The 11,772-nt window shown below is 33.5% G+C and overlaps 1 protein-coding gene across 1 annotated transcript; it reads right to left on the bottom strand.

The window, feature by feature from the left end:
• Positions 1–852: 852 nt before the first annotated feature.
• On the bottom strand, positions 853–10,673 carry LOC131842188 (nuclear pore complex protein Nup58). The gene is made up of 13 exons (XM_059190720.1): positions 10,561–10,673; positions 10,072–10,400; positions 9,730–9,843; positions 9,112–9,261; positions 7,764–7,814; positions 7,228–7,302; positions 6,792–6,922; positions 6,214–6,361; positions 5,763–5,906; positions 4,580–4,738; positions 4,044–4,166; positions 3,555–3,638; positions 853–3,195 (listed from the first exon to the last, which is right to left on the bottom strand). The coding sequence occupies exons 1-13, from the start codon at positions 10,632–10,634 to the stop codon at positions 3,062–3,064; spliced, it is 1,716 nt and encodes a 571-aa protein (XP_059046703.1). The 5' UTR covers positions 10,635–10,673; the 3' UTR covers positions 853–3,061.
• Positions 10,674–11,772: the final 1,099 nt, after the last annotated feature.

The following is an 11,772-nucleotide window of genomic DNA, read 5'->3' as shown; positions in this document are numbered from 1 at the left end:
CCTCCAAACGTTAAGGTCCCCGTCATACATAGATGTATATGATGATACTTAGATTTCTAAAAATATCTATATTTTACTTAATTTAAAAATTAACATTCGTAATTAATGATTTATATTTACTTCACAATCAAAAAGGCCCCCATGACGCTTCAGAAACTTCAAATTTAGTATTCCGGCCCCCCCCCTACTATTAAGATTAACCCACTTTTTAAACAATCTAAAATCTGATTTCAATTTTTTTTGTATCAATTTGCGAAATTTTTTTGAATTTATGATTTAACTAGAAGCTATTCTATTGAGAAATATTTTTTTTTTGGATTTTCTGTTTTAGATGGAAATTGTAACCTTCATCTTTCCCGCCGCACGATAAATGCAACTCGAGGCACCTCGGCAAAATTTCTTTCCTTCTCATAAAAATCCCTGAAAAAATCCGAGTTTTTGAAGCCCCTAAAGCAGGCTCCCTTAAACAAGTACTTCACAACCACGAGCTGGACATGCTTAAGCTTCGTAGCCCAAATAGAGATCATACGTGCACAATGTTTATTTAAATGTAAGTAAATTGGTAATTATTTTTAAATATATCAAACAAAGGGAGTGTCAATTGCTTCGCAACATATACAGGTTGTTACAAAGTAATTGCTAAAACAACATTTAGATGCTGTTCTTGGGTCTTGTTCGCACAATGCAAATGTGTGTATACATCAGAATAACAAAGAGACAATCATACTTTATAAACATGTACACATTATGCGAGAAACAATACTACAACCGCGGGATAGTATCCTAAACCACTAGGCTAAAATAAATATAGTAAGTACATTTGTAAATTTATTATATTACAATGATATTGTTACAATACGCAGTGCCGCAAACTCACCCACATTATTTCTTTACTATTCTATTATCTTAAGGGAACTCATCACCGGGACGGAAAGTCCCATCATGGGGATGGCTCTAATAAGCTATTTATCAAATTTCATAGTTTTTACGTATTATAATTGGAATCTTAATTAAGCTGACAGCCTACTGACAGTATGTGGTAATCTTCATATATGTATATGAACAGCACTGCGGGAAATCAAGTTACCATGGGACGTACGCAACATTGCTCATGCGATGCCTGACTAAGATGTCATGCCTCATCATGTAATTTTGCTGCCTTATTTCACCCTTCAACCGAAACCAACTTAACAAGCTGCTTAGCGGCTAAAACAAGTGACGCTGATGTAAGCAGATGACTTTTTACAAATTCTACTTCAATTACGATACCAAACCAATTTTACATTTACAATTAATTTTAATATCATCTTTCAATTTTAACAATTGCCTCATATAATAATCTCAGGACAATTCACACAGCGCCCTCTAGACCGAAGTTAAGCTAGCTAAAGCTGTGTTATGGGTACTAGATAACTGATTCAAATACAATATCTTTTCGTAAATACATAGTACATAGAAACATCCAGACTCATACAAACAATCGTACTCATAAATATAAATGTTTATGCCGTGCGAGGAATCGAACCCGCGACCAGCGGTGTGGTATACAGCTAGACCACCAAGGCCGTCAAATTCATATGTATTCTAATATACACCTTTTCACACTAATGTTGTCAGACAACATAAAACTATATGAAAGCAGGAAGAGATGAGTACAGTCTTACATTACTAGCTTTGCTTGCGACTAGTACTCAAGTCCAACTTCATAAAAAAAAAGGTAATCATTCTAAATCCATAGCTTAAGTTTACATCCGTACAGACAGAAAGACAGATACGTATCTTAATTATAAAGTAATACTAATAATAATCCAGAACACATCGACGTGTTTCTATAAAATATAGAAATATTTAAATACATTTTTTTTATAAATATACATAACATTCATAAAAAACATCCAGACAAATACATACACAAATGACTCAAACATACAAATGTTTGTACCATGTGAGTACTACAATCCAAGACTATCGTCTAAGAAGTAACTGTAAGTTTATGTAAGTTACATTCGTATAAATACAAATTAAATATTAAAAATAAACTGTCATATTTTCATAGAACTTACCTATATGACAGACAGAACTAACTATAGATATGACAGACTTATTGGCACTTGAGTCTTGAATACATTTTATAAATGCATAAAACATGTACTTATTCTATAGTTTGTTTTATGCTTTATTTATTAAGCGCAATCTATTGGCTTTCACTCACTAATTAATTTGTGCTGTTTTGTAAAAATACATATTTCTGATAATTTGTATTTTGTAACCTTTGTAACCACATATTAATGCAACAAAGATCATACCAATACGTTAGAATGAAACCACAAAATAAAATTCAAACTATTTTCGTGGTTCTTTACAACTTATATTAATAGTGTTCAAAATAAAATACTGTAATCCCCCTTATATATATAACACTATACTCTTAGAACGCATTTTCATATTACGCGGATTTCAATTCCCCGTAAACTAACGTAAGGCTATAACACAGGTATTTTCCATATTATATTTCTGTACTGTGACATTTATAATAATTTGTTCATGTTGATTATGATGATTGGTTTTGTATAGTTCATAATTAGACTTTTTAGTTTACATATGCATAAGTTTTTTTATTTAGAATGTTCATAGTTTAATTCAGATTTTAATAAAACGTATATATTTCGTTCTTAATATAGTTTATTCTAACTATTCGATTTAAACCCCGTTATACAGGAATACTCCTATAACGCGGAACTAATCTACCGTGTTATAGGGGGAATTACTGTACTACACCCAGCTGCTTGTGTATGTTATAGCAGACTAACATCTTCCTTCTTATTATGTTAAAGGCTAATCATGTATCACTGAACGATTACAACAATATAGGATTATAACAATCACATAATTTTAAAATTTTATACCCTGATATTATTATTGATCATCCATGACACTACAAATTGATTGTCCACGGAATGTACTAGTAATTAGTATCCGTTATATTAAGCACAAAATAGTTCAATTGTCTTTTAGTACATATAATTTATTATCCGCTGTTTGTCAGCGTTTATCGCCAATATCATTGTTTCCCACGCTTGCCCGGTGGTTTCTGAAGCTGGAAAGTGCTAGTTTCTGTGGCTGGAGCAACGCCAAAACTGGAGACATTCAATGATGTGTTTGATATAGGTTGCTGTTGGGGCTGCCAGCCAGGGCCTGGAAAATAGAATAGAATAGAAACTATGTAAGAAGTATAAATATAAATAAAAGAATATATACTAAGTAGAAGTGGCAATGGGCAGGGCACATAGCTCGTAGGACAGATGGCCGTTAGGGCAGTAAAGTCCTCGAGTGGCGACCGCGGACCGGAAGACGCAGCGTGGGAAGGCCTCCAGCAAGGTGGACCGACGATCTGGTCAAGATCGCTGGAAGGCATTGGATGCGAGCAGCGCAGGACCGATCGTCGTGAAGATCTTGGGGGGAGGCCTATGTCCAGCAGTGGACGTCTTCCGGGTTGCGATGATGATGATGAGAATAGAATGAAAACTATGTAAATGTAAATAAATGAAACATACCACTTGCGTCAGCCCCAGGAAATGGAGATAGTGTGTTTCCAAGATAACTGAATGGCGTTGGTCCAGCCAACTGCTGTATGTTTCCTGTGAAAAGCATACAAATTTATTTATATATATAGAAGGCGTGAAGCGTGAAGAATTATGTGACATAATGACATCATATGACGGCGACAATTGCCACTTACAATAAGAGAGGCTGTTAGCTTGTATGCTATTCTAGTCACATCTTATATATAAAATCCTCGTGGCACAATATTAATTACCATACTTAAGAAAAAGGCTGATTTTTATGAAATTTCATATGCATTTTCAGTAGGTCTAAGAATCAGCTGCTATCTACTTTTCATACCTCTAAATGTGGTATTAAAAATACATATAACCCTCAATTTTCACGCTTTTATCATGAACCACCATTTATAATAGCGTTTTAATTTATATAATAACATAACAATAATTGCTGCATCAGCTAGTATTATATATTTCTTTTACCTAAAACAGCTCGGGGATCCGATAGAACGGCACTACCGAAACTAACTTCACTCATGTTGCCTGTTTTTATTCTCTTCTTGGAACCTTCAGCATCCTTCAATATTTGATCGAGGCTATTATTGGCTGTGAAAGACATTTGTATACTGTTAATTGCTATAAATACAAATATGTACATATATATATTATTACCACATTTATCTATACAAATAAATGAAATTTTAAATGTAGGAGTACTAAAGTAGTAATCCTACATTTAAAGTTTCATATGCATTTAGTGTAGAAACAACACACTAAGAGTCATATTCCACTATTTTAGAAGAAGTCCATACAGCAGAAAGATTACATTATGTCAAAGTCATTTAATCATATGAATAGAATACTGTATCACTCATTTTCGGCCACATAATGCATGCCACAATTTTCTATCACCATACTGTCTAGTTCAACTAGCTACTTCAGTTGATAAGAATGTAACTATACAAGTGAATTCTAACAATAATGATAAGAGTTCTCTAATAATTTGTCACAATACTCACGTGATGGTGTCTCGAACACATTCGTAGGATCTTTCAAGATGTACTTGCGTAGATTGAGATACTGTTCTTTTTGACCCTCCACCTGTGTATGCACCGCTTGCAGCCGCCCAGCCAAGGCCACTAGCGATTCATGCATACGCCGGATTCCTAATGTCAACTCTGAAAAATAGGGGTGAAAGTGATTGTTAGTAATGTGAAATGATTACTCCATTGCTAGCAATGTACCAAGTCATGTTGACCACGCGGTTCCCCCATGGAAACCATCGTGATAAATTGCTGGAGAATTGTCACGATGGGCCAAACAGGCCTGACCTCATGTTCATCCTATAATCTTCCACTGGTGCCCTGCCAGCGTAATCCATTAGCGCAGGCGGATGCAAAATTCCATAATCATTCATTAAAAAAAATCTCTGATAAGCAAATAATAAATATCATAAAAAAAAAGTAGACCACTTTTTTATTTATATTTATTGTTTGCTTTGCTATTGCTGTCTGTGCCTTTGTTACTTTTTCATGACTAATTGAACGGATTGCAATATATATTGCAATACATATAGATAATAACCTGTTTTATTGTCATTTTAAACAAAATAAAAAAGTTATGCATACTGTGGCAACCAGTAATTAAGTCAACACTATATAACGGAACTTCTTGCAAGTCGTAATAATTATGACGTACGACGTACGACGTAATTACTAGCCGTTCCTTCGTCTTCAAAAACATAAGGTTTTTGAAGACGAAGGAACGGCTAGTTTTGTACAATATGTTTTATTTAATGAAATTTGAAATATGTAGAGCTTTTACTATTTTTTTACTGATAATTTACTAATTAAAATTATATTCTCCTATGTAAAAAACACATCTATTTTCCAAACAAATTAAGGTTAACTTTAAACGCATATTAAACTGCAAAATCAATTTTGGACAATTCACGCTGCGCCATCTAGTCTAGACTAGAGATGATTACTAGACAAAAATATTTTTTGTAAATACTGTATGTACATAACAATACATAGAAAACACTCAGCCCAACATAAACAATTATACTCATAAATAAAAATATTTGCACCGGGCGATCGAACCCGGATTACCCGAGTAACGCGGTGTGCTAAACCGCTATACCATCGTGGCTGTCATTTATCAATTACGAAACCCGAAATAATAATAAAAAAAATAACCTACCTTGTTCAGTCAGCAATTTGGGTGATGACTGCATTTGTTTGTCAGCCACGTCCATTTGCCTTCTGAACGTTATTAATTGCTGTTCCAACTCCGATATTAGTTCCTTCACGTAGATAGGCGGTGGAGTACTTTCTAGCTCTATACCTGAAGTGAAAATTGTATTATAATATATAGTGATTATGTAAGTGGAATGGCATGGCATAAGTGTCAGTAAATGAACAGCACCATAGACTACTGTCCAGAAAAAAAAGTATTGCAACTCATGAACAGAGTCTGAGTTGAAATACTTTTTTATAAAGTATACCCTTATTGTCCATAGACTGAAGGATTAGTATATTCTTTCTTTGCGTGTTTCGCGAAAATGTGTTATAAAAAAATGTACATTACTTGCACAAGGCAGAGAATTCACGAAATTTAGGCTTATGCTATAAAAAAAACATTTCAGATGTACCTGCCGCAGCGGCAGCGGCAGCATCCTCAGCGGCAGCGAGCGCGCCGGCGGCAGAAGATCTCAGCCGACGAGATTGCGCCCGACCACGCGCCACCTCACTACCCAGCGACAGCGCCAACCGCAACGTAGCCTCCGCCTCTCGTGACACCTGCCACATTTGACTTTAACTAGTTTTTTTTATACCATGATGGTGGCAAACAAGCATACGGTCCATCTGACGACATTTATTTATTTATTTGCACATGTATCATTATAGGCCTAGGCCCAATACCATGATGTAACTAATACTATATTATTACTATAACACATGTTCGGTAATCGTATCGTTATCGTATCGGTAACGTATAATTTTTTTTTTGACAATGTACACAGACTATAATAAATTAGGAAACAGATATGAGGGAGGAGATTCCTTTCATTCATCACGCGAAATGCGGATAACACTTAACGCCAATATTATGACGATTCGATTCTCGGTTACGACCCTAAATTATACATGTCTGGTTATTTATACATTATGTACAAGGAGTAAATGTATTTGAGTGATTGTATAATAATTATATCATATTTATACATACCGTGTGCAATGGTTTGATTGAAACACGCATGACCTCAGAGCTTAGGGACTTTTGTTTCTTCACAAACTCCTTGAAGGAGTCCACTGTAGTGGATATTTCATTTGGAAGTTTTGTTTGCTTTGGGGACTCGGCTAGAATAAAAAATAATATTAATTTCATTAGTGATTCAGATTCAATAAAATTTGCTTAGTTTAGTGTTAATTGGTGATATACTCCATGTAATGCTTATGTGAGCAAATCTTGTACTAGGAATGCTAAATATTATAATTGATAAAGCTAAAGGTATAAAGAGGAAGAAGTGGTAGAGATTTAAGATGTTTGGATATCTCTGGTAGTACTGATTAGTTGGATATCCCATTTATCCAGGAAGGATATAGACCATATAATAACTCGATTATTTCAGTTGTGAAGCAGCTTGAAATGTATAAGTACTTACTTTTTGCATCTGCGGTGTTGCCAGTGCCAACACCAGCTGCTGGCGTTACACCACCCAAACCAAAACTTGGTGCAGCTATACAGAACAAAAAATATATTTATATTACTTTTTGTATCTTTTTGACTGACCATGAAGGTTAGTATTTACCTGCTATTTCAATAATTCATATATTTATTTATATATTTCAGCTTTATTAACCAATAAATAATGATACGAAAGGAAAACCTAATGCTATAGGCCGAAAAAAAAATATATATATGTATTTTCTAGCCATCAACCTTCGGGAAGTGCAGAGATGCTTGTTAGTGGCTTAAACATTGTTGATTATATAAATTACACATATTCTATGGGCATGTCAAGTGTAGGGTTTATATATTCAACAGATTAGGAAGCCACTGTTTAACCCATCTGTATTTTATGAGTATATTTATTTAGGAGTTATATTGAAGAATTTTAACATTCCACTACCAAGAAGTTGTTTACTACATCTAGATGTTATTTCTCAACAATATGTTATTATTTTTATAAATAATTACCTGAAATTGATGGCTGTGTTCCAGTAGCAGTAGTTGTGCCTAATTTTGCCCCTGCAAGAGAAACATTATGAACAATTTAAAATTATTAAAATAGGACAAATTGACTGTAAATATATATACTTATTATAGCATGATAACTAAAAACTAAACAATTTTCTTCTACTATATTAAAAGCTATTGGATATTTGTGCCTATTTGCACTGTTACAGAATGCAGTTACACACATTGCATGTTATAGTTGACATTACATATTCCTTTTGTTTTATTTTATCTTAATTTTGTATTATGTGTGCTTCAGCACTTCAGGTACATTCATATATAACATATTTTTTATCTATCTATATATTTTATTTCAAATTTAACTATCATAGGTGACATTTAAAGCAAATATTCTATATAATAAACTAGACAATACTTAATTACTGCCAAACTTTTTATAAATAATAACTACAGACAATAATGTAATACAAATTATTAAATAGGTTTGTCTATATGAGCTAAAATCTCGATTTTACTTGGCAGACTTGTATAAAATTTAAAATGAATATAAAACTTCAATAATGTTTTAGTAACAAAATACGAATTAGATTTTACTGTACAAATTATATAAACTCTCACCAGAGGATGGCATGATAGTATGATATTGATCCCTTTTGGAATTTCTTAATGCATACTTGGCATTAACATCACATTTAATAGGACTTATTTCAAAATTCGATTTGGGACCTGCTTCTAGGCATCGCATATAAGGTGTTATCATTTGGAAGGTTTGTGTGATTGGAACAAAGGGGTTTGCATAAGGGGAAGTCTGGTGAGGTTGCATGACACTGAAAATTGTTACATTGTTACTAAAGAGAACAAGGCCATCATTATGTTAGCACCAATTCCTATTTGAAGTGATAGAAAACCTCAAATTTACAATAATGTATGATCCATTTAAATGTTGCAATTTAGAACCACACAACTTAGCTCTCCACAGCAACTCCCAAACAGTTAATAGAAATTGCAAACAATATATATTTTAATTTATTAACTGTAAATTTTTGCATTATGTTATTTAAAAATACTACAGGGATTTGTTGTTTTTTGTTAACACAGCTTATTACTTTTGTTTTATTTAATTCAGTGATCAATGAGCCAATTCATACAACTTCCTATATTTATTACACCATTACTTGCTAACATAAAGACAGCCATGAACTAATAAAAGTGTTGCAATTACATGTTTAGAAATTAACCATATTTTTTCCATATTTTGTGATAATTATTATTTTTTAAAAATTAATATTAACAATGATATACATATTGCTTAAAAAACAAAGGTGCAAAAGTTATAACAAATAATTACCCAAGAAACTGGTAGATGTTGTTGCTGTGCTAGTTGCTCCAAACAAGCCTAGGCCTGTGCTTGGTGTTGATGTGGAAGCAAATCCAAAACCTCCCAAGCCACCGAGACCTGTACTAGCTGCTGCTGTAGTTGTGGTCCCAAATGACAGGCCTGAACAACAAATTCATAATTTATTATAATAATAATAATATCCCTGGACAATTACAATCACACAATGCCATTTAACCCCCAAGGTAAGCCGAGCTTGTGTTATGACTAAAGTAGATATAATACATACACATATGTACATACCATCAAATGAATGAATTATGGTTTAGTCAAAACTTTATTTTAAAATTTGTACTAATATTTTATCAGTGATAGTGTCTGTCTATTTGATACATTTTCATGACCAAACTAGATAAATAGATCTTAATAAAATATAAATATATATACATGTTTCATGCACATATCATTAAAGCATGAGAGTAGGCCATCTGCCAAAATAGTGTAATACCTAGTATACCTAATGTAAACATACAATATATCTATAAATATACTGTTGACAAAACACACTTTTTACTCTCTCTGACTCTTATATTTATCAAAAAAATTAATGTAATATATAATAGGTAATACCTGTAGCAGCTGTAGAAGTATTAGTTCCAGCACCAAAATTCAGGCCACCAGTACCAAGTCCAGTGCCCAGGGATAAATTGGTGGTTGTGCCAAATGCCGGTGTTGTTGTTGAACCTAAAAATAATGTGTTAATTCAGTTACCAGATATAATAACCACTTTTTGTAATTGGTATAGCAAACAGGCTGACGACCTGACCACCTGATGGTCTGGTCATCTATAATCTACTTAGTTTCAGATGTCTATCTATGTATCTGTCTTTGGTATTACAATTTCTAAAATTATGTACAAAATTCAGGATTTTGTACACTTGTATAATTTAGTGAAATAATTATAGTATTTACCAAAAGTAGGTGCAGATGTTGCACCGAATGTTGTACCAAATGCTGGAGCAGCTGTTGTGGTCCCAAATGCTGGTGTTGTTGTTGAACCAAATGTAGGAGCTACAGAACTAGCCCCAAAAGCTGGCGTAGCCGACGTCCCAAAGGAAGGGGCAGTTGACGTTGCACCGAAAGCAGGAGTTGCTGACGCTGCCCCAAATGCTGGAGTAGCTGTGGCGCCAAAGGCAGGTGTACCGGTGCCAAAAGTAGGCGCAGAGGTCGCAGGAGTCCCAAATAAACCGGTAGAGGGCTGAGTTGTCGTAGAACCAAGACCAAATCCCGGAGTAGCAGGTCTGTAATGCAGAATGTATTTGTTGCAAATTTTGAGGTTATATTATAATGAATTATTTGAAAACCGATTACCATTTTTTTAAATGCATAAGGAGGTTTGTATGTTATATTTTTTTAAATAGTCACTACTCTACACAAAAGTAAAAGGATATAGGAACTTACTTTCCAAAATTGAAACCTCCAGTGAGTCCCGAAGTGGCTGGAGCACTTGACGTCGTTCCAAATGAAAAAGACATTATAACTACTTATTGAAACATACTTATTTAAATATTTTAAATATAACACTTTTTAAACTTTATATTTTATTCACTGAGTTTCTTTTATCTTTGGTGGGAAAACAAGAAACGACTATTTTAATAATCTATGAATGACAGTCAGTATTGCCAGAAATCAGATTTGCTTTCCCCAAAATGTAGTTGACCCTAAATGCAATCAAAAGTTCCATTTTCTTTTATTATTATTTATTACATTATACAATTTTTTTAATATGCTTTACTGCTCTGGATACAACTCCTTTTGAACACTACCTTAACAATTACGTTTCACGGAGTAAATAGTGTTGCCATTGAATGAAATTTATCGCTTGCTAAATCAATTTCGTTGGCTTGAGTAATCGCTTTGCATCAGAAATCGAACAAAATATATGAGATAGGTTAAAATCTTACTAATATTATAAATGCAAAAGTTTGTTTGGATGGATACTTTACTGCTACTTTACTGATACATGATATATTAAACATAAATACTATTTTTTTTATATGTAGGTAAATTTTATGCAAGGAGTCTCTTTTTTTTTACAAATGACAAGTTTATTTCCAAGTGACATCACTATTTAATATAGTCATAAAAACCAGCTATTATAATTCTACAGTTAAAATGAACCATTTAGCCGGCGGTGGTCATCTCCACAGGTCTTGCAAAGTTATATTTAAAGTGACTCCTGACAGTTCTGGAATTCCATTTATACCATTAGTATATCCACAACCCATATCCATAGTCAGGCCTCCGCCTGTTCGGGTTGCGGATGAACATTTTAAGCGCTTGTACACTGGCAACTTGAGAGCTCAAAGTGGATTTTCCAATGTGGCTGGTATTTTCAACATGACCTCATTTTAAATTGTTTTCTTCTGTGTGCCTAATATTAAACTCGATTTTAGTTTTTATTTGCGCGACTAATAAAATATATAAAACCTAATCTAGCTTTTCTGATTACTATTACCATTATAAATATTTATATATTTGTAAAGGAATGGGTAACGAATTGATACCTTAGAATAGATGTTGAAGTTATGGTCTGCAAGCTCACAAGTCTAGGTGATCTAAATTTCCTCCCGTTGTGTTTTGAAGCTTAGTGAAATTCAGCTGCAGTTCCGA

This window comes from Achroia grisella, unplaced genomic scaffold, assembly GCF_030625045.1.
Source record: "Achroia grisella isolate CSIRO2021 unplaced genomic scaffold, CSIRO_AGI_Agris_v1 utg215, whole genome shotgun sequence".
Lineage (NCBI taxonomy): Eukaryota > Metazoa > Arthropoda > Insecta > Lepidoptera > Pyralidae > Achroia > Achroia grisella.
The sequence above is the reverse complement of the archived record's forward strand: the minus strand, read 5'-3'. Positions and strand labels throughout refer to the sequence as shown.

Bases quoted from the DNA above. Each gene is read 5' to 3' on its own strand.
- LOC131842188 (XM_059190720.1), bottom strand. From the start codon at position 10,634: ATGTCTTTTTCATTTGGAACGACGTCAAGTGCTCCAGCCACTTCGGGA. The intron at 7,815-9,111 runs GTAATTATTTGT...TTTCTCTTGCAG, and splicing joins AACATCTACCAGTTTCTTGG to GGGCAAAATTAGGCACAACT. The intron at 5,907-6,213 runs GTACATCTGAAA...TTTTCACTTCAG, and splicing joins TGCCGCTGCCGCTGCGGCAG to GTATAGAGCTAGAAAGTACT.